The sequence below is a fragment of the Copadichromis virginalis genome, linkage group LG5 (genome assembly GCF_057382275.1).
Source record: "Copadichromis virginalis isolate Kocher_CV1m ecotype Utaka linkage group LG5, C_Virginalis_male_GT1.1, whole genome shotgun sequence".
Classification (NCBI taxonomy): Eukaryota; Metazoa; Chordata; class Actinopteri; order Cichliformes; family Cichlidae; genus Copadichromis; species Copadichromis virginalis.
The window spans coordinates 37,941,333-37,964,406 of NC_140622.1; the positions used below are offsets into that span (position 1 = coordinate 37,941,333).

Sequence of the window (23,074 nt, forward strand, 5' to 3'; positions counted from 1 at the left end):
TTACAGGCCACAGAATGAGGGTGGATTTAGAGTCTAGACCTAAAAATCAGAGTTGGGGTATGTGTAATAAAATATGGGAAGCTTAATTAGAAACAAATATGTCAAAGTGGGTGACTAATCTGCTTTTATGGGTTTATTTGGCCTCGTCCTAGGATTCTGTTTGGGCTTGATGCTATGCTGCCACCCAGTGGTCATACATATTGAGCACAACCACAAATGAAGACTTTATTTTGACAGGTCAGTTTAGAATTCAATTAGCCATCTGTGAGTCTCCTACAGCTTCTTATTAAAAGCATAACACCAACAGCTAATTACTGATGACCAGGATCTTTTTGTTTAAAGGGTGGAAAACATTTGATCATCAGTATTTCACAAAACTTAGTTTTTCAGACAGGAAGCTAGGTCAATAATTACATGTTTAAAAAATAAAAGGAATGAAAGGAGGCGGACCTTACAGCACTTTGTTTTATTGATCAGTTTCCATGACCACAGATGAACAATACAGTGAACTTGTAGGCAATGACAAAGCAGATTAAAAGTTTGTCTGTGGTGTCTGCTGTCTCAGTCATAATAATATAGTTACAAGCGACTGAGCGTGAAGAAACAATAAGGTACACAGGCATATTTACAAGCTGTCCTTCGGTGACACGGCCCTGATGCTCGCACATACGTGCTTCAGCTACAACAACTTAGGACAATAGATCTTTATTTCTACACCGCTTTACACCGTTTTTCTTTTCATCCATTTCATTTTACCAAAAATCGCATGAAGGTCCAAAAGGAATGGTAGAATTTTCTAATCTAATAATTATAAAAACAACCCGGTCTCTAAAACTCTGCCACCGTTTATTTTGAAAGCTTCTTCATCCTCTGGTCTAGTGCAGCAAAGTTCTCCTCTATAGCCACAAGATTTTCCTTCATCGTTTGCTGAACCTGGTAAAAAAAGAAGAAGAATTAGAGAGAATGCTAACTCCAGAAGTGCGTGCGAGAGACTGATGGGACGGGGAGAGAGGATGTAAGGAAAAAGCTAAATAATCGGTAAGAGAAAAGAAAGGAAGGTGCTTAAATATGGAAACCTTTGCCATAATTCAAACAAAATACCAATCAGGTGCAGCCCTGTTAAACATTCATATACCTGAGTCATGTAGGAAAAGTGCTACTGATGATAAGGTTGGGCGATATGTAAAAATTTTCCAATAGACGATACATGATATATTCACGCAGGTTTTGATGGGCGGAGCAATGTAATATTTTACATTCTTTTCTTGTTTGGTTCAGAATTAATATAGCTACTTTTTGGATTAGTCATTTATTTATATGTGTTCGCTGGAAGAGACATTTTGATTTTTAACTTACTTTTTGTTTAATTTTGGATTTGTTGCTTGGTTTAGTGTGTAAGACAAACACTGGAACGGCCTGTAAACACGGTTAGAGTGGAAAAAAAAGAAGACAGTTTCTCTTTGTTTCCCTCCCCACCGTTTTGGGGTTTTGTTTTTTTTTTAATCTAAATAAAATGTTTTTGTTTTTTCTGAACATGGGCTACCATCTTTCTTTCTGTTATGAGTTTGAGTAAATGAATCTCTGCATTTGTTTGCAGCTGGAAGAGGGAGCTGTTAAAACACTGCTATTATTTCTTCTATTGACTGCTTCTCTTAACTTCAACCAACATTATTAGCAAACTCACTCATGGGCAAATAAATACATAACATTGCTCTTGTAAAAATGATCGGTGAAAGACTCAGCCTATCGTCGATTGGTCGATATATTCGTCCGATCGCCCAACCTTCACTGATGACAATTATTAATTAGACAATATTGTTTCAGAAGGCTACACAAAAACCAAAAACAAACATTTCAGTGTTGATAAGAAACTGAAATGTCAGACTTAACTAGCCTCTGTGACACCAAAACATTGTAAAGAAAAACAAAATACATTTTACTGGATTGAGGCACTGGTTGGTCCCTCCTGCCAGAAGCCTTGAACTGTGAAAGCACAGACTGATTATTGCCTGAGAGGCTTTACAGAGCTTCTGTCCTCGTAATGGGAAGCTGTAGTTGGTTAGATTGTTACTTCTAGCTGTGAAAAGCTGCCTCGGCTGTGCACTCTGAAGGGTATTAGAGGACACTTTTTCCACTCATTCACTACACATACAAAGAGGTTACGGCCAAGTGTTTGAACATGTCAAGTTTTTCTTTCACACCAAATCTAACATTTTCATCTGCTATTGTGAAAAAGTGGTTCACAAAGTTTCTACCAATTACTGCAGAAACGTTCGTTTCTATAAAACGACAGCAACTGTATAACTGCTGGCGTCTTTTTATATCGAACTGTGACACATTTCTGCTGGCCAGTGCCAAGTTTACCATGGCTGCAGTGGCTCATTCAAGCTGACCGTTTAAGTGGATAAAACTGCTGAGTTCTACTCTCCCTGCAGCGCTTAGAAATTATTTATGTTGCTACAATTGTTCAACAGGTCTATAAACTTCTCACCTGTGTTAGCAGGGTATTATTGTCCTTCAGGGAGTTGTTGATCATCTGCTGAGTGGTATCCAGGTGTGTCAGCAGCTGGCCAAACTGCATGGCTGTGAGATAGAGGGTTGAAGTGAAAAGGGAGAATTAGATAAAGGACAGGAAGTAAGTAATCCTTAAATTCAAAACATCTGCTAAAAAATTAAATGTCTTTGTTGTCAGCTGAAGGAGAAGGGCAAAGGAATTGATGCAAACCTAATCTAAGTGATGAACGGCAGCTTGAAAGATTAAACTAAGTATTTTCTTTTTCAAGTTTTCCTTTATTGGTAAAGAAAGATCAGAAGAAAAAAGGTGCAGCTAAGCTCTGTCGAGCAAAGAAGCTGCAATGTGTGACAGATCGGTGCAGAGAGAGGCTGGATGATAAATGACCTCCTTCAGCTCTCAGAACTGAATTATCAATATAATCTATTAATGCCAAGGTTCCGCTTTCATGTGCTAAATAATAAAAAGATGATAATGTGATATATATAATATCATGCATCTCTGTTACCCCAAGGGGGTGTTTAGCAGTATTGCAAGATTTAGTTTAATTCCGTTACCATTTTGAGTCTCCCCTCTCAGTGATTTTTTGCCCTTTGTTATAATAGAACGGCACGGTTTAGGCTAATTCCATTATCTATTTGAATCCCGTTTTCCCTTAGTTTCATCTTATGTCTCGCTCTCAGACGTTTCCACAGTGGATGCAAATGTTACTCTCCAACACATATGCTGCCTGGAACGTGATCTGGGTTCACACCCTGTTATGTTCTGTGGCAACACCCAACATATTTTCAGCCTTTAACGCCACATCCCATCCCCGCTAACCTACATACATTCTCTCCTTGAACTCTCATGGGTGTCATTTCAAGGTTCGTCTCCCCTTACATAAAGGAAGAGCACATAAATTATCCATGTTTCCATTGTGATCCTTACCGGGGGGAAATTTGCCCCAAGAGCAACATTATTACAATATTGGCCAATTACTGGCACACACTAACCAAGTACATTCATCTAATGTTAGAGTTTTAATAAGCTCCTACACCCCTGAAACACCTCAGCACCTTCTGCATTTCATGGTTTTGTGTGAATGGACGGAGCAGTTTCAGTTCCTGCGTGTTACCTTGCTCATGGAGCTCCTTCACAGCAACGAGCCTCTGCACCACCTGAGGTATGGAAGTGGACATGGCATCCCACTTCTGCACCACATCATACAACTTTGACACCTGGCAGATAAAAAAAAACCCAAAACACATTTAATGATTTTTATAGAAGCTGTCAGATGGTCAAATACAATATTTTTCTAAAACACCAATATACCTAACACAAACCAACCATTTATACCGTTATTCATAGAAATAATATAATTAGCATAGCCTGCCCTCTGCTGGTCAACTACATATACAACACGTGAATGCATGAAATCTGTTAGTCAGATCCTGAATCGATTCATTATTTAGAAAGAACAAACTAAAAACAAACTATTCAATTACACTTTGGTTTGGCTCTTATGAATGTTTGGCTATGAATGTGGGCAGTTTGAAATATCAGCATTAAGCTGAAATTGTTTAAACAATATTCTTCCCACTTGTTACCAGACTTTTGTAAATATACACTTATTGGAACGAGAACCTTAACACTGATGAAAACATTTCAGCTCTAATGATTGCAAATGTCTGTCCAGAAGAAACATTTACTGAAACAGCCTCAAAGTAGACAAATCACATGCGGTCAGTTTGAGCCTGGAAGTTGTAAAGAAACAGATCTGCAATTATTACAGCCTTTATTCGATACTGAAGGTGGTCAGGGGTCACTAACCTTGTTTTGTGTTTCAGCGTCTTCAATCGCTGCCTTGTGTTTAGCAATCTCATTCATCTTCCCGAGGACACTCTGCAGGAGAGAAAAAACACATTATACGTATACGGTAATCTATTCTAATTTTGCAAGAGGTACCACTCAGGGGCAACTAGTGTTTCACTGCAAACTATGTCACAAGTAACCCAACATCATGGTCACTGTGGCATATTTTAAAACTAAAGATATTTATCAGCTGAGCAACAAAGTAGCCAAACATTAAGGCACAAACTATAAAAGCACCGACTCAAAGCTGGACCGACCTAAGCTTTGTGTAATACCCTCCATTCTGAACGTTCTCCTTAGGTTTCAGGTATATGTTGTTCTTAAAAAGCAAGCAGTGACCTAAAGACCTCCTCAGAGTGACTTTTTGGGCCACAAAGGAACTGCAGCTGGGCCGCAGTTTGAAATTACTTACAAGTATGTACAGTTACATATTTATATTAATTTAATTACATAAAAACTGAATGAAAACTGGTGCTAGGCGGTGGTTAGTTTGTGATATTACTCTTTATTCTGGGCAAAAACTGAATGCTCTTGTATTGAAGTTTGTGTCCCAGTGGCAGGTGGGCTACACTGGCCTTAACAATATGCATATGACCGGATTAGCATTAGGAATTTAAAGCCAACCATTTGTTGTTATTTTTTTAAATACAATTTTCAAAGAAATACATAATTTTCTGTTATATTTTGATTAGACTGAAGAATTTAAATTCCGATTGGATTTTATAGTTTTTAAGTGGGCTGCAGCGCTCTTGATTTTGGGAATAACTGCTATAGAGAAACGGGATGAGTTCTTGCAGAAAAGCAAAATGTTTTTTAGTTTTTGTTAGATACAAAAGCTACAGTCCAGATGCCCCTCCAACTGACACATCCAGGCCTGCTTCTGTACTAAACGCAATGGATGAAACTCAAAAGAGAGCAAAATATATACAAAAACCAAAACCCACTACCCTTTCAAACCAAAATGCATCTAGGAAAAAAAACTGATGTACGAATGTAATCAAGATGCAACTGTCTTGTCACTTCATATGGAAAGGCTGCCTTCTCCTAACACTGTGCTGTAATGCTGTACGGGGAGTAATCACCTGCAGTCTTGCCTCCACTTGATCCAGAGTAGCAGAGTCCAGAGCACTGACCCTTGCCTGCAGGAGCTCTATGGTGTCCTGATACAAAGGAGGACAAGTTTATATATAAGATCAAGCACAAAACTTTAGGTTTTTGTTCCTCCTACTGGCACAGCAGCAATAAACAAACTTGAAGGAACTGATGTCACCTTTGAAGTATGACCCAGTTCTCTGGCTGCACATCAGATACCCAGAGTTTTGAATAGAGAGACAAACTCCACAGTGTGTTCTTACCATCAAACTGGTTCCTTGAGCACCAGCACTCAGAGGTCCCTATAAAGTAAATGTGAAGAGGGAAAAATGCATTTTAACAAGAAACAACAAAGCCACCGCTTGAATTTACATAAATCAAGTGGAATATTTTATTTTTTATTTTACTTGAAAACAGAAGCAAGAAAATTCTGTTGTGAGTGTGACATAGAGACAGGCACACAGAATTAGTGCGAATGAGAGCAAAGACCCATGAAGACAATGTGTGTGTGTGTTTGAGAGAGAGAGAGAGACAGCGGGACTGTGTGTGTACCTGCTTGTCTGATCCTGAGCCAACAGCCATCTCCAGCTCAGCTAGACGCTTCTCCACTTCCGCCATCTACAGAGACGGAACAGGGCAACACATGGCTGGCAGTGACAACAAGCATCCCACAAGAGACACACAAACACCCACATGTATGCCTTCCTCCTTTTGTCCTGCTTATTGCCATCTAGTATTCTGACATTCCACTCAGAAGAACAGAAACAAAGCAGGCCGAGGAGACCATACAGCCTCATTTTATGTGTGCATTCATCACAGACATTTATCCACCTCTCTTTCCTCTTTACCTTGGCAGACTCATTAAATTTCTCCTGCTCTGGTCTGCTGTGTAACTCGTAGAGTACCACTCCATCTGGGCCCTTAGTTAATGCTGTCGGCTTGCAGTCTCCTGCAGAGCTGCCACGGCTGCCCTTAGCGGCTTCCAGCTGGGTGAGCAGACGCCTATGAGAAGGGAAGAAAGACACAAAGGGATAATATGTTCACCATTGTTACCAACCCCATGTGCTGCCATGAGTGTGGTCCTCCCTCCCTCTCAATCCTTTAAGTCAGTGTTATTAACTGCAAGTGAAGGTTTGTGAAGGTGTTTTCCTCACTTTCTCTCATTTGTGTTTTCCCCTTTTAAGCCCACGGCTTCCTTTGCTTATGCTCAGTTGGGCGCTGGCATTTTTCAAAGATTTGTGTCCTTTTAGTTAATTTCCCTCCCTCAATCATCTGTCACTTAGTTGTGTTGTGCTCCTGGTAGCTATGCCCTTTGAGATCAGCAACATTTATGTGTACAATTAATCTTATTTCCTTACTACTCCATCTCATTATATCTGGTTAAAGCTTGGAAAATCCAATTCCCATATCAATCACTCTTATTCTCTCCATTTCTCCAGTGCACCCTCTTTCTTCCCAAGCATTTCAGTTTCTCAGATCAGTGCTGGCACGATCTAACAGACTGTGGTGTTAAGTTTCAGGTTCCAGGTGCTTGCCCTCGTTTGTGCTTCATTGTCTTGTTAACTCCAGCCAACTCACCTGGCCAGTGCGCCATCTGGGTCAGCCAGGTTGATGTGTGCCTGTGGTCCAAGCAGTGAGTCGAGATGGGCTGAAACCAGCTGCTGTTTGAGCTGGGCTGCCTGCTGGGCCAGCACCACTGGAGTGAGGCGCTCCTCTGCATTACTTTCCTTTGTGGCAGCCTGGACGCAGAGAGACACATACATCTTTGATGCCAGGTAATACAATCTGTGTGTAGTGCAGTATCAAACACTAATATTTTTGCATTATTATTTGATCATATAATATTTTTGGATTAGCCTTTGTAAATAAAGGCATATGGATCTACTTCTAGACCATATTGCTCGCTAACCAATCAAAAATACAGAATTGCAAATAAAACTTAATGTGAACAATACAGAAACATTTACTGCAATGAGCATGAACAGTTGTCAAATTCAAATTCAAATTTTATTTGTCACGTACACAGTCATACACAGTACGATATGTAGTGAAATGCTTGGACAACTGCTCGTGACCTAAAGAGAACAAAAAAGGAAAAGGCTATGAATAAGATAGGAAATAAATATGAAAAATTAAAAAGGGTAAATTTAACTAGGAAGGAATAAAATATAAATTAAGATTAAAAATGAAATAACTGTACAACACAAATTAGAATGAAGGGTAAATTTAACTGGGAAGGAATAAGATAAAATATATAAATTAAAGTTGAAAATAAAATAACTGTACAACAAAATACACAATATAGAACTATATAAGAATGTATGAAGAAATCTAAATCTAAATAAATATATACACAATAACAGCAGCTGTACAAGTATTAACCGGAAATGAAGAATGTAGTGACCAGTGTTGTGCAAAAAAACAATGTGTGCAAAAACAATGTCCAGAAAGTCCAGTGTGTGTGTAAGAACCATATGTGTGGGTCAGTACTGTGTGGTGGTGTGATTGAGAGACCGTATCGCCTGCGGGAAGAAGCTCCTCCTCAGTCTCTCTGTGTTGGTCTTCAGGGAGCGGAATCGCTTTCCTGACCTCAACAGAGAGAACAGTCTGTTGTTGGGATGGCTGAGGTCCTTCACGATCTTCCTGGCCTTGGTCCAGCACCGCCTGCTGTAGATTGAGTGCAGGTCAGGGAGCTCGGAGCGGATGGTGCGCTCAGCTGACCGCACAACCCTCTGTAGAGCTCGTCTGTCCTGCATGGTGCCGTTCCCGAACCAGGTTAAGATGTTTCCCGCCAGGATGCTCTCTATGGTGCACGAGTAAAAGTTCCTGAGCACCTTGGAGGGCAGTTGGAAGTCTCTCAAGCGTCTGAGGTGGTAGAGACGCTGTCGGGCCTTTTTCACCACGGTGTTGATGTGACAGGACCATGACAGGTCCTGCGTGATGTGAACTCCGAGGTATTTGAAGCTGTCCACTCTCTCCACTGGGCACTCGTTGATGACGGGGGTCTGGTAGTTCCTCTCCTGCTTAGTGCTGAAGTCCACTATCAGCTCCTTTGTCTTACTGACGTTTAGAAGGAGGTTGTTCCTCTGGCACCAGTTCTCCAGATTCCTAATCTCCTTCAGGTAGGCCGTCTCGTTGTTATCAGAGATCAGGCCCACCACGACGGTGTCGTCAGCAAACTTGATGATGGTGGTGGAGCTGGTAGTGGCCACACAGTCATATGTGTACAAAGAGTACAGCAGGGGGCTCAGAACACACCCCTGGGGGGCTCCAGTGCTGAGAGTGGTGGAGGCTGAGACATGTCCGCCCATCCTTACTGCCTGTGGTCTGCCAGTTAGGAAGTTGGAGATCCACTGACACATAGATGAGCTGAGTCCCAGATGCTCCAGCTTGGTGGTGAGTGTGGAGGGAATTATGGTGTTAAATGCAGAGCTGTAGTCTATGAAGAGCATTTTAACATAATTCCCCCTTCTAGTGTCCAAGTGAGTGAGTGATGTGTGGAGGAGATGAGAGATGGCATCGTCTGTGGAACGATTTGGACGGTAAGCGAACTGTAGTGGGTCCAGTGTGTCTGGTAGTGAAGAAATGATGAAGTCTCTGACCAGGCGTTCAAAGCACTTCATCACTACTGAGGTGAGGGCTACAGGGCGATAGTCATTGAGAGAAGCAGGGTGGGGTTTCTTCGGGACAGGAACAATGATGGACTCTTTGAAGCATGTGGGGATCACCGACTGAGATAAAGAGATGTTGAATATCTCAGTGAACACAGGAGCTAGCTGGTATGCGCAGTCTCTTAGGATACGACCTGGGATGCCGTCTGGTCCTGCTGCTCTCTGGTGTTCACTCTTTTGAAGGCTCTCCTTACTTCATGCTCGGAGATGACGAGCACGTTTCCGGTGCTGGCAGTATCTTCCTGTCTGCAGCCGTTAGCGCCGCTAACACTAGCATTGTTGGAGACCAGAGGAACAACCTCCTTCTAAACGTCAGTAAGACAAAGGAGCTGATAGTGGACTTCAGCACTAAGCAGGAGAGGAACTACCAGACCCCCGTCATCAACGAGTGCCCAGTGGAGAGAGTGGACAGCTTCAAATACCTCGGAGTTCACATCACGCAGGACCTGTCATGGTCCTGTCACATCAACACCGTGGTGAAAAAGGCCCGACAGCGTCTCTACCACCTCAGACGCTTGAGAGACTTCCAACTGCCCTCCAAGGTGCTCAGGAACTTTTACTCGTGCACCATAGAGAGCATCCTGGCGGGAAACATCTTAACCTGGTTCGGGAACAGCACCATGCAGGACAGACGAGCTCTACAGAGGGTTGTGCGGTCAGCTGAGCGCACCATCCGCTCCGAGCTCCCTGACCTGCACTCAATCTACAGCAGGCGGTGCTGGACCAAGGCCAGGAAGATGGTGAAGGACCTCAGCCATCCCAACAACAGACTGTTCTCTCTGCTGAGGTCAGGAAAGCGATTCCGCTCCCTGAAGACCAACACAGAGAGACTGAGGAGGAGCTTCTTCCCGCAGGCGATACGGTCTCTCAATCACACCACCACACAGTACTGACCCACACATACAGTTCTTACACACACACTGGACTTTCTGGACATTGTTTTTGCACACATTGTTTTTTTGCACAACACTGGTCACTATATTCTTCATTTCCGGTTAATACTTGTACAGCTGCTGTTATTGTGTATATATTTATTTATATTTATATTTCTTCATACATTCTTATATAGTTCTATATTGTGTATTTTGTTGTACAGTTATTTTATTTTCAACTTTAATTTATATATTTATCTTTATCTTATTCTTCCCAGTTAAATTTACCCTTCATTCTAATTTGTGTTGTACAGTTATTTCATTTTTAACCTTAATTTATATTTTATTCCTTCTTAGTTAAATTTACCCTTTTTAATTTTTCATATTTATTTCCTATCTTATTCATAGCCTTTTCCTTTTTTGTTCTCTTTCGGTCACGAGCAGTTGTCCAAGCATTTCACTACATATCGTACTGTGTATGACTGTGTACGTGACAAATAAAATTTGAATTTGAATTTGACCTTAGCTGCAGCCTCGAAGCGAGCATAGAAAGTGTTCAGCTCGTCTGCCAGAGTCACGGCCGCGTTCGTCATACCGGTTGTTGGTGCTTTATAGTCCGTTATTGTCCTTAGTCCCCGCCACAGGCTCCTAGAGTCACTCTGTTGGAGTTGTGACTCTAGTTTCCTCCCGTAGCGCTGCTTCGCCTCTTTCACCGCCCTCCGCACGTTATATGACGCGGCTTTGTACGGGTCCATGTCCTCCGTTGTGAGTCCCGTGTTGTAGGCAGCGGTGCGGGATCTCAGAGCGTTGCGGATGGTTTTATCCACCCACGGCTTCTGGTTGGGAAACGTTGTGATAGTCTTTGTCTCCACGGTATCATCCGCTAGTTTCCCGATGAATCCCACAACCGCTTCCGTAAACACGTTGACGTCATCGTCGGAGCTGTTTCTGAACATGCCCCAGTCTGCGTCATCGAGTGCGTCATGTAACGCGGCCACCGATTGATCCGTCCAGCGCGCGACCTTCCTCTGAACCGGAACTTCCTGTTTCAGCCTTTGTTTATATTTTGGCATGAGGAAGATGGCGGCGTGATCAGATTTGCCAAACGGAGGGCGGGATTGTGCCTTGTAGCCGTCCTTGACCGTAGTGTAGCAGTGGTCCAGTGTCCTTTCACCCCTGGTGGGGCAGGTGATGTGTTGATAAAAGTTCGGCGCTGCGCGTTTGAGGTTGGCGCTATTAAAGTCCCCCCTCACAATAAGTGCAGCGTCCCGGTGTTGTGTCTGGTGCTGTGTGAGTGCCTCATGCAGCTCGCATAAGGCGGTGACCGTGTCCGCTTGTGGTGGAATATAAACGGCACTTACAATGACCGATGTAAATTCCCGAGGTAGATAAAAAGGACGACACATGATGGACAGTAGTTCCAGATTTGGTGTGCAGGAGCGTGTGAGAGGAACAACGTTCGCACTGTTGCACCAGTTGTTGTTCACCATTAAACACACGCCGCCTCCCCTGTCTGTCTCCATTGTCAAGTTTGCTGACGACACTGTTGTTGTGGGCCTGATCTCTGACAACATCGAGAAGGCCTACCTGGAGGAGATTATGAACCTGGAGACCTGGTGACAGGAAATTAACCCCCTCCTAAATGTCAGCAAGACTAAGGAGCTGATCGTGGACTTCACTACAAAGCAGGCGAGGAATTATAAGCCCCTCATCATCAGTGGCACGCCAGTGGAGAGAGTGGATAGTTTACGGTATCTGGGTGTCCACATCACTCAGGACCTGTCATGGTCCTGCCACATTAACACTCTGGTTAAGAAAGCCCACCAGTGTCTCTTCTTCCTCAGAAGACTTAGAGACTTCCACCTGCTGCTGAGGGTGCTCAAGAACTTTTACTCCTGCACCATCGAGAGCGTCTTGATGGGAAACATCTGCACCTAGTTTGGGAACAGCACCAAGCAGGACAGACAAGATCTGCAAAGAGTGGTGCGCTCAGCCGAACGCATCATTCGATCAGAGCTTCCTGACCTGCTGTCCATCTACACCAAGCGGTGCAAGACCAAAGCTAGGAAGATTATGATGGACTAGGGCTGGGCTATATCATACCGGTAATACCGGTGTAATTTTGGGCAACGATAGGAAAATGACATATTGCGATAGAATATGGGTAAAACGCGCATGCGCAGTGCCTATGTTTACATATACACATGGCGGCGACGCAGAATGAGTAGAGCGAAAGTGGATCGTTAAATGAAACAGGTGAACCAGAACTGGTTTGTAGAAATGCTGCAACTTCACTGGTGTGGAACTGGTTTAGCTTTCGTCCGTCAGATACACAACAAAGCACTATTTTTGGTAGCGCATGCTAGCGGGCCGTCGTTATTACCGTGTTGTTTGGAAAATACGGCACACTTAAAATCAAACCTTTGATTTTTCTGAAAATCGACAGTGCCCCTTATAATCCCGTGTGCCTTATGTATGAATATGTATGGTTGTGTGTGCGACAAATAAAATTTAAATTTGAGGGTGAGCCATTTCTTGCACGATGACAGGAAGGAAACTTTGTTAATCAACATTGTTGGTTGTAATCTAGCAAATTTTCACAGTGTGCTTTAGCTTTAGTGCATTGTTACGCCCCTCTGCAGCCCCTAATCTCCTCAGTGTGTTCAGCTGGTGCTAATTGGCCACACCTAGTCAGGTGTTGATAAAAGCATACCTGAGGCAGGCTTTCAGGAAGCTCACTAGTCTTTGCCTTGGTAGCACCAGCCAGTTTAGCCAACCTGCTATGCCATTTTAAGATGAACCCTCTTCTCACTAACACTCAGGTATTCATCAGATTAGGCTTTGGATTAGATTTGCTGAAATTGTTCCAACTCAATGGTTGATCTTCCCTTCAATAAATGCAATACTAAATGATCTATGAGCAATGTGGAGGAAGGCTACTAACATTAAAATACAGGTAGAAGAATGATCATCCCTCACACGCTCTTTTGGACGTGTGTACACGTCTGTTGCTTGCAGGTTACCTGGATGGTGTCCACCTCCTGCGTGAGTTCCTGGATCTCATTCACTAGGCGCTGATACTTCTGCTGAGGCGTCTCCTTCACTCCACAGCCCTCTCCAAGCTAAGCCACAGAGCAGAGAAACTGAATGAATATTACTCAATATACAAAAGAGCTGAGAGAAATGATCACACCACTAGCATCACATGCTCTCTGACTTTTATCAGAAATGACAAACACAAGAGTGAACAAAATAAAAAGTCTTTTTGTGAGAACAAAGTAATGTTCTTCTGCTGAACAGAATATACTCACAATCTCAAATTCTCCTGACTCATAGCCAACTCTTCTGCTTTTACTGATTCTGTCTGAAAAGTCTGGAAAAAGAAAGGACAAATGTGTTGAGAGAGAAAGTGACAAACACGACATTAAAAGCTGAAACTGATGTTTCTAAGAATGCAAATCTATTTGTTATAGCATAAACTGAAGGAATAAAATATTTTAATTTGTTTTACATGTATTTATTGATGTTTGTTTTCTTTACACTAAAGAAGAAATTTATCTTATACAACAATTAAATACAAATGACAGCAGATGAAAATTTTAAAGACAGGGCAGCCAAAGAAGCACTGAGAATAAATGACAAAGCAAAGGAATGTGTGTCATTTACTTTTCTTTTTTTATTACTTTTGCCAATTTTAGCAATATGTTAACTTTATAGGCTTTAATTCAATGAACCAATTAATAATCTCTTAACTAACTGAAGCCAAAGCAGCTCTTCTTCATTCTGTACCTTAACGAGGTAGATATGTTAGCAACAGACTAAAGTAACACTTTGTTTTTTGTCTACAAATGTGACACGATAATTCACTAATTTCCAGTCAAGTCTGTACATTTTTAATACCAGCCACAAATATATAATTTCATTTTAATAAAGGATAAATACTTTCTTAAAACACATGGATGTTATAATTTGTAACTCAACTCAGGAGTAAATTGGTGCATTTGACAGACACAGTGGATGTAAAATGTAATAAAGAAACATGTGACCTAATGCAATGATGTGGTATACCACCACATATTTTGTTATTCAACTTAATACGTCGTTATTAAATTAAAAGTGAGAAACTGACCGAGTCCCTTGGTGCTGACATGCTTGTCTTTGAACTTGTCATAAGCAGCATTGGGGTTGACCACAATCCTCTCCACGCTGTCACTGCAAAGCTCCTCCTGCCATTGAAAAACCAGGAAATAAAGTCAGCTGAACATCAACAAACTCACACAGTTATATTAGCCGTACTGAATCAGTGAGCCAAAAGACTCAAAGCCCCAGGTACACTTAAAATACATTGAAAGGTTGGTAAATTTGGACAGGAAACCTTGGTCTGATCACTGCCCAAAAATATGATTACCGTATTTTCCGCACTATAAGGCACACTTAAAATCCTTTAATTTTCTCAAAAATCGACAGTGCGCCTTATAAACCAGTGAGCCTTATGTATGAATTCTGGTTGTGCTTACTGAGCTCGAAACGATTTTATGTGGTACACGGCGCTCAAAAATCGGTCAAAAAATGTTTTAGTACGACTTTGGTAAGCTACGAAGCTGCAACACTTAATGGATTGTCTGAGCATTACGGCTACTGTAGTCAGGAGCCTCGAGGAGAAATCTGGGTCCAAAACTGTGTCCGCTTCAGGTACAACAGTCAAACGAACACTGCGGCATCACTGAGAGTTAAAACTGTTTAAATTCTTTAATCTTTAATAAACTGATCAGCGTTGTTGCTTTATCAGGTGTAACAATTAAGTTTAACATCCAGGCATCCATGAAAACAGAATTTATTAAATTTAATGGAGTTAGACGTTAGCAGGAAGTTAGCTTGCTAGTTTCAACCTAAACATATAGCATGTTCTGACTGAGAGATTTCTGAAAAAATTCAAACGTACAGCTCTGCTATCACTTCCAACATAAATGAAGACAGAAAACTAAACAGCAGTGACTTTTGTAGGGTTACTGAAGTTGGACTAGCTGGTAGATAATGATGTGCTACGTGATTGGTAGCGACACAGCTATGCGTGTTGTGCTAATGCTAACTTTTTTCCACTGGATAAAAGCTAACGTGAGGGTTCCCGAAGGTTAGGGACAAATGCAGTGGCATGGCAGGATGCTGTAAACAGACCAAACTTCAGTCAGTAGAACAACTGAGATAATCCATCAACCGCAATGCGAGGTTAGTCATTAACATACTGCAACAACATGGGAATAGAGCAGCTGCCAGAGAATTCAACATTAATGAATCAATGGTACGGAAGTGGAGTAAGGAAGAAGAATGCGTTGAGTAAAGTTTGACATATCTGACTGTTTTGTTTCGCTTAATGCGCCTTATAGTCCGGTGTGCCTTATGGTCCGAAACATACGGTAAGATCATGAATTATGTGTATTATTGTCAACCAAGTCCAGACACCCATAGAAATTAAAACCCATTTTAACCATGAATCATCAGAATCTGCAAGAGTTTCACATCCATTATTTGGTCCAGCTTTTACACAACCAGATAATTTCAAGATCATTCATAGTTTCAGCAAAGACTGGTTGTAGTGTCATCTTTACAAACAAATATGTCATCCGTGTGCTACAGGTTTACTATGATAAAACGATGTGGAGTGAATGGAAAAGGCAGAACCACAGCTGGAAGTAACTAACACTTTCTTTTCTAAATGACAGGTTTTGATTAGTGATTGGAAATACCATGGATCATTTGATCAAAACTTTTTAGTGATCAATTATGATGAACCACATGCAATGGGTCGAATTAAAACAGTGCTGACACAAACACAAAGGTGCTATGAGTGGGCTCACAAACATCAGGATAAAAAGAGACAAAACCTTAGACAAGTTACACATATGACATGATGGAGGAGGAGGAGGAAGAGGAGAGTTAGTCAGGCTCTTACCAGCTCCTTGGGTTTCCAAAGAGTTAGAGAAAATAACAGAAGAGCAGAGGGAGAGAAAAAAAAATAGGGGGGAGAGAGAGAGAGACAACACAGATTAATGTGGTTATCACATGCCATGCACACAACAGGAACAGTTGGCCAAGGTCGGGGAAAGATAAGAAAGAAAGCAGTGTTCTGAGAGTAGCTGCCAAACACCCTGGAGACACTTTGCTCAGACAGTTTATGATGGTCTCAGAGTTCTTTCCGTCTTTCCCAATTCACCGTGATAATGTGGTCCTTTAATACCACCAAGTTTCTCTCCCTCATGACACCTTTTATAGTAATGAAGAGCCTGGTGTTTCAAAACATTAATTATGATTCAGAATGGAGGGTGAGGATGTCTAAAACAAGTCAAACCCCCAAATGCATGTATCCTCAGCTCATTAAACTGGAGTAAGTTCTTAGTTAGTCACATGCAGTTTATCCTAAATGAATCTGCTAACCTAAAACAAAGCACATGGTGAACTATATCAAAGTTAGAGCCCCAGTACAGTGTGTGATTTACAATGTTTTAGTTCAACTAAAGTCTGCAAATCAATTCATCAGAAAAAAAAATATAGCATCAAATTGGAGATTACCTAATTCGACAGATTTTTCTTGGAAGCTGGCTATGGCACTACACAATTAGTATGTAGTTTGCCAAAAGGGAAGAATTTTATAATGACAGCAGCAAAGAAGCAGTCATCTCAATGTTGATCTGTGTTACATGCCGCATACATTCCATTAGTCAGTATTAGTACAGATGCTAATTTGCTGCACCCCTAGGTGAAATTATGTATAAACCAGTGGCCAACACAACCACATTGTTTTTGCCTAAGGTAACCAAAAAGGATGGTGACAGAACAAAAACAAGCTTATGGAGCTATGGCTAAGAAACCACTTTTGTGGAGCACACAATGCTAGAGCCATTTCCAAAGCTTCATTTTTGTCTGGCTACATTACTACAACATGAGAACAACATAGGTGGAACGCGCACTTGACATATTTCTGCTTATTTTATGTAAAGCACAACAAACTATTCTCAATAGGCATTCACGAGTCTCATTATTGATCATTTAAAAGGTCTACTGCAGACTGAGTGACTTTCTTTTATATCCATTTTGCTCAATGAACCTGTAAGAAGTTATCACGCATTGTAAAGAGGCCGTTAAAATGTCCAGTTAGTCAGAACAGTGGAGTTAGCCAAGAAGCAATTATTAGAACATGACAGCAGGTTAAAAAGAGAAATCCCTAGAACAAATAAACACATTTATTCTGCCGAAAGCTTCACGCTCACACAGGCACACAATTGAACCCTCACTGCTTTGTCAAAGCATGAAAGAGTAAATCAGTTCTGCTGAATAACCACCAACACCATTATCCCTTAGAAATTTTTAAAAGAGCAGCAAGAATAGGAGGAAAAGAATCAATTCCTTCCACTTCACAACAATCAAAAAGGGTTGAATTACACTGCACAAAGAGAGTCGCTGATCTATTTCTCATATCATTCCAATCATTAGAGGCAGAAATAGTGACTATGGGAATTTAAAAAAACAAAAACATGCATTAAAAAAAAAGCATTAAGCTCACTGAGAGAAAAATTGAGCCAGTCTTACTTGTACAAACTAGGGTCCCAGGAGGGTGGGGGAAGAGTCAAAACAAGGGCAAGGGAATAGGAAGAGCAAACATGAAAACATGGAAGGAAAATGCCAATTAGCATTCTCTCAGCTGGTCTGAAAAAATAGCCCAGACATGGTTAAAACCAAAGTCAGACCAGCTCACCAAGAGCTGTCCTGATAAACAAGCCTGAACTCTTGCAGTCACAAGAGTTCGATCACTATTGATGACAGCAAAAGAGATTTCTAAGACAACGGCAGTGCCTGAATGTTTGGTTTGCTGATATGCTTGAAGTGTCTGAATCCAATTTTAAAATGCTTCTACTGACATTTTTGTTTTTATTATGCACTTGTGCCTTAGTTCTGTCAACATATTAAAATAATTTAAAAAAGAAACATACATAACAGGGACAATGTGTGGAAGTCAGCTGTATGTATTGTATAAAATATGAACAAAGTTCACTACTTCAACTCTATATTTTAAACAAGAGCATCAACAACGGGGTATTTGTACACGTCTTACAAATAGTATTTCACTCGCCCTGCAGAGTTGGTAAGGACAGGAAAGGCACAGGGACAGATTATTTACATGCACAGTACCGCTGACATATCCGCCCTTTGCCATGTAATTTATACAGTAAAAGTGAGAAGCTGTTATTCCGTACTGTCAATCATAAACCTACGTGTAAACACTTGTTAGCTAGTTAGCTGAATGTGCAGAAAATTAAAGAACAGGGAACTTGGGGGGAAAAGGCGCCCACTTACCGACTCAAACTGAGCCTGGTCATCCTCAGGAAGGTCACCGGTTTCATACACGTCCGGCTCGTTAAACGCCTGTGCAAACAATTAGATAAACAAAATAAGGAACAGTTAGACATCCCGGTTATTACAGCTTGCCTGGCCAACGCCCCGGCCCATTCAACAACAACTATCTCCTAACCCTTGCTTCTGGTGTTCCGTAGCACAACTCGGGGAATTAGCTGAAAAATAAAGCAACTACGGGATTACAACTGTAAATGCCAGCTGCGCGGTGAGAGAAAACAAAACAAAAAGCAGACAACGAAATAAACGGCAGAGATGTTAGCTAACTTAGCTGTCAAAGCCTGGAGATAGCACTGCCAGTTAGCAGTATCTGTCTGCTAGCGTTAGCCACTTACAATTCCTGGCAAATTTGCGTATTTGGGATCAGCCATGGTCACCGGGAGGGAAAAAAGAAGACCAACGAATCACAACAGAATGTAATGAAACGTGCAAATTATCGCTGGATAGAGTCTGACTATGACAAAAGCTAACGATGGATGAGCCAGCAGTCTCCCAGCCGGCGGAGCTTTCCAAGCCGATGTGGTCACTAGCTTGATGTGACGGCGTGTGCCCTTGATTTGTGTACAGGCACCGGCAGGTGGACTGTCGTGCGACTGCTGCGTCAATTGAAAAGAGTTCGCCGGCTTACCGAAGACAATAAAACAATCATACCCGAAAACGAACACCGCTTTCACGCATGCGCGCCTTTTATCCAATAAGACTCAATAAGGCTTTGGTCTTTTTATTTTATTTTCCTATTAAACGCGATATTAGCTGTCGCATGCATTATCTTAAATTCTTCAATAACATTTTTTTATTAGTTTTAAATAAAACATGTAACTGTGTTGTAACATAATGCCGTCACATGATGGCGCCAAAGAGTTGTTTTTTGGTATTTGTTTTTAAGAACAACTTGATCAATGGGTTCAAAGATCCTCGATCAACACGCGTCGATTAATAGGATGATTCACGATCAGGAAAAGAACAAAGTTGTCGTGTTTTCCCCCTACATGTTATTAAATTATAAACACACATCTTATATTATGTCGTTGCAGCTTCTCCCTAAAAGCTGTAATACTTGCTGTGGTCGATCTGTCAACAACTTATGAATAACCCTGATGTGCAATATTCTTCTGCTCAAATCGACATGTTTGAAAATAATATTTATAATTTACGTCATATACTTATGTACATTTCACAATATGTAACTAACTCATTTACAGTGCATATGCAGTGGATGCTCCTTTACAAGTGCAGTCGGTATAGCCGACTTTAAGAAATTAATGCACACAGAAAGATGCTCACTCATCATGAGGGGTAATTGGCTTGCTAAGACAGCTGTATACATTCCCGCTTAGCTCTTGAATATCTTATAGAAATCTTTAAAAAAAAAAACCTCTGATGATGATGTCTGGGTTGTTTCGATTTTCATGAATTTTAATAAGCATACCAAAAAAGTCTGTTGCAAGCCTGAAGGCACGGAGTTTGAAAGACATGTCCATTTACCAATCGGGGTCTGATACAAGACACGTGCACTGCGGTAACTCCCCCCAAAATAACATCTCACCCGTTTACTGATATATGCGAATCTGATTATTCTGACTTTTTGTTTTGTGTCAAAGGCTTCTCATTAACTTCACAGTGCACTGCTTAAGACTGGAAAGCCTCTGGGGGGAAATTACGAACCCTCTAATTCCCACATGACTACCCTCTCATGCAAAACAGCATTGCCATGACGACCAGACTGGTGCAGCCCTAGACCCGCTCCTTACAAACTACTGTTTTCAGAAATGCCTCCGTAAATGCCAGAAATACTTCGTGCTTTTGCAACAGCTGCTGCATCTGAAACATTGAAGAAGTTTCCACGGAGGCTAATTCATGTATATATGACAGAGTTGGAGCGCTCCTCCCTGCTCCTCGGTCCCTCTGCCCGCGGTGCTGATGAGAGAGGATTTGAGTCGCTACCACGCCCCGCCCACAGTGAGAGAGCAGGGCTGACAGTGATGCAAGGCATGCCTCTGAGAAGCCTGCAGCCTATCCAGACCGACCGGACCAGTTTGGACTCTACTCCCCATTTACAACTCTCCATATGTTCTCCGCCGCCGAGATGCAGCTCAGCTTTGATTTGAGGGCAATTTAGTAAACACCCAGGAGCTGCTTCTGTTTTGCTTTTATTTTACATTTCTTTTAATATTTTGCAACCCCAAACTCCAAATGCTTCGCCTGCCAGTCTCGCTTTGCATGTGGCTTTATCCGGTGGTTCCAGTTTGCGTGCAGGTGCTTTAGGAGAAAAGGTTGCACAGGGGCTTTTTTTTTTTTTTAAATCAGGCTATTATTTTTGTTTTTAAACTCCTCTTTATCTCTTTGGAAGCTAAACCACAAATTTTATTTTCACAATGGCCGATGCGAACGGTGAATGCAATATCAAGGTGTTATGTCGATTTCGTCCACTGAACCAGTCCGAAATTATCCGCAGAGATAAGTTCATCCCAATATTTCAAGGAGAAGACACTGTCATCCTCGGGGTAAGTTTTTTTCCCCCACCTTCCTTTCATTCTGCCACATCTCCGTGCACTTGATGAACGCTAGGGGTTACACTTATCATCTTACTCACACATCTGATAGGCAAGCGGCCAGACTGAAGACTGGAAGCTTAGAGGCTTCTGACAGGGATCAAACTAAGTATAGCCTCTGTCAATAATATCGATACTGCGATTAGCCTGCAGCATTAACCAAGTGTGTGATGCTGCTGTTAGTGGGAAACAAGGCTTTCCAAAATCTGTCATTAGCCTAAGCCCAAGATCAAAATGATGAAGAGCCATTCCCCAGCATCACCTTTCTTCAGGATTACTAAACTCCACAAAGCAGAGCGCTTTGCCAGCCTTGTGATTAAAACCATTTTCAGAAATGCCTCTAAATCTTGACCCCACCTTTGTAATCCAAAGCAAGTTCATTATTTGCTCCTTCTCCTGTATTGATCTGCTGACATTTGGTGTGTTTCCCCTCTCAGAAAAATTATGCAGTACTGATTGATCTCCTTGTTTATGCTTCTTGTAGTCAGCTGTTAAGAGCATTGTTGAATGATCAGGTGGTGCAACCCTAATGAGAGCCTTAATTATGATCTGGGGTTGATTCTGTTCAGTGAATGGATTTTGTTTCAAGACAAACTTAATAGAAGCTGATGATTACTGTCATGGCTTTGGAGTAGCAATATAATGAACCAAAGCATAAAATATTTATTTGACTTATGAATTTGTATGTAAGGGTGTGTTTACTATTGCGACTGGGATCCCTCCACCACTGACAGCTTTGCACAATCGCTGGCATGCACGAGGAAAATTAGAGTCTTCTAAATGCGATTGGTCTTTTTGTGTAGAGCACATCTGGACCGAGGCTATCATGCACAAACATACACACACATAGATGCATAAATGCACGCCTATAATTAAATATGGACACAGACATTCATTTTTCACTCCTAACACCCACATTCTAGTGGAGCACACTCTCCACCAGAATGCACACGTGAACAGACACACAGAGATGGAGAGAGTGAAATCCACACCCATTTGGCCTGAAGGTTGACTTTAAGTGCCAGAAAATCCCTGTCTGCCCACTCTGTTGCCACACACACACAAATACATATACACACGGATTAAAATGCAAGACATCTTTATTAGGGTTGACATCCTGGCACGTCTTTCTTGCGGGAATGTCTTTCTTTCTGGGTTGCAGCAGCAGGACATCTCGAGAAGAACGAATGCTTGTTATCACATAATTTTGATGCTGTTTGATGATGGCAGGTTGGCATTATAGCAGCTTGAAATCATATAATTCAAGCATCAGACTTGACAACTGTATTTAAATTAAGGCTGGGCGATACGGCTTAAAATCCATATCACGATATAATTTGAAGCACGTGCGGTAACGATATATATCACGATATATTCTTTTCTTCGGTATAACATATTTTCCACACTATAAGGCACACTTAAAAACCTTTAATTTTCTCAAAAATCGAGAGTGTGCCTTATGTATGAATTCTGGTTGTGCTTACTGACCTCGAACCGATCTTGGCGTGCAGAAATCTGTTAAAAAATGTACAACTTTGGTAAGCCGCACTGCTTGATGGATTGTCAGAGCATTACGGCTGCTGTGGTGAGGAGCTTCGCGGAGTAATCTGGGTCCAAAACTCCATCGACTTCAGGTCCCAAAGTCAAACGAACACTGAGAGTTAAAAACGGTCTAAATTATTTCATCTTTAATAAAATCATCAGCGTTGCTGCTTTACCAGGTGCAACAATTAAGTTTAACATCCATGCATCCATGAAAACAGAATTTATTAAATTTAATGGAGTTACAAGTTAACAGGAAGTTAGCTCGCTAGTTTCCACCTAAACATGACATATCACAGGGGCGTCGAACTCCAGGCCTCAAGGGCCAGTGTCCTGCAGGTTTTAGCTCTCACCCTGGGTCAACACACCTGAATCAAACGATTAGTTCATTACCAGGCCTCTGGAGAACTTCAAGACATGTTGAGGAGGTAATTTAGCCTTTAAATCAGCTGTCTTGTATCAAGGTTACATCTAAAACCTGCAGGACACCGGCCCTTGAGGCCTGGAGTTCGACACCTGTAACATACCATGTTCTGACAGAGAGATTTTTGAAACTAATTAAAACGTACAGCT

The 23,074-nt window shown here is 41.6% G+C and overlaps 2 protein-coding genes across 2 annotated transcripts in view; one reads left to right on the plus strand and one right to left on the minus strand.

Annotated features, from left to right (window-relative positions):
- Positions 1 to 451: 451 nt before the first annotated feature.
- dctn2 (dynactin 2 (p50)) lies at positions 452 to 19,070 on the minus strand. The gene is made up of 14 exons (XM_085457684.1): positions 18,743 to 19,070; positions 18,351 to 18,419; positions 14,131 to 14,227; positions 13,313 to 13,374; positions 13,025 to 13,123; positions 7,037 to 7,197; positions 6,307 to 6,460; positions 6,011 to 6,076; positions 5,722 to 5,760; positions 5,449 to 5,526; positions 4,325 to 4,396; positions 3,630 to 3,732; positions 2,492 to 2,583; positions 452 to 933 (listed from the first exon to the last, which is right to left on the minus strand). The coding sequence occupies exons 1-14, from the start codon at positions 18,776 to 18,778 to the stop codon at positions 847 to 849; spliced, it is 1,215 nt and encodes a 404-aa protein (XP_085313810.1). The 5' UTR covers positions 18,779 to 19,070; the 3' UTR covers positions 452 to 846.
- Positions 19,071 to 20,222: 1,152 nt separating this feature from the next.
- The window catches only part of kif5ab (kinesin family member 5A, b), a 69,781-nt gene continuing 66,929 nt past the window's right edge, over positions 20,223 to 23,074 (plus strand). Inside the window, exon 1 of the mRNA XM_085457685.1 lies at positions 20,223 to 20,911. Coding sequence (XP_085313811.1) covers positions 20,783 to 20,911 — 129 coding nt within the window. The 5' untranslated portion in view covers positions 20,223 to 20,782. The remainder of the gene's footprint in view (positions 20,912 to 23,074) is intronic.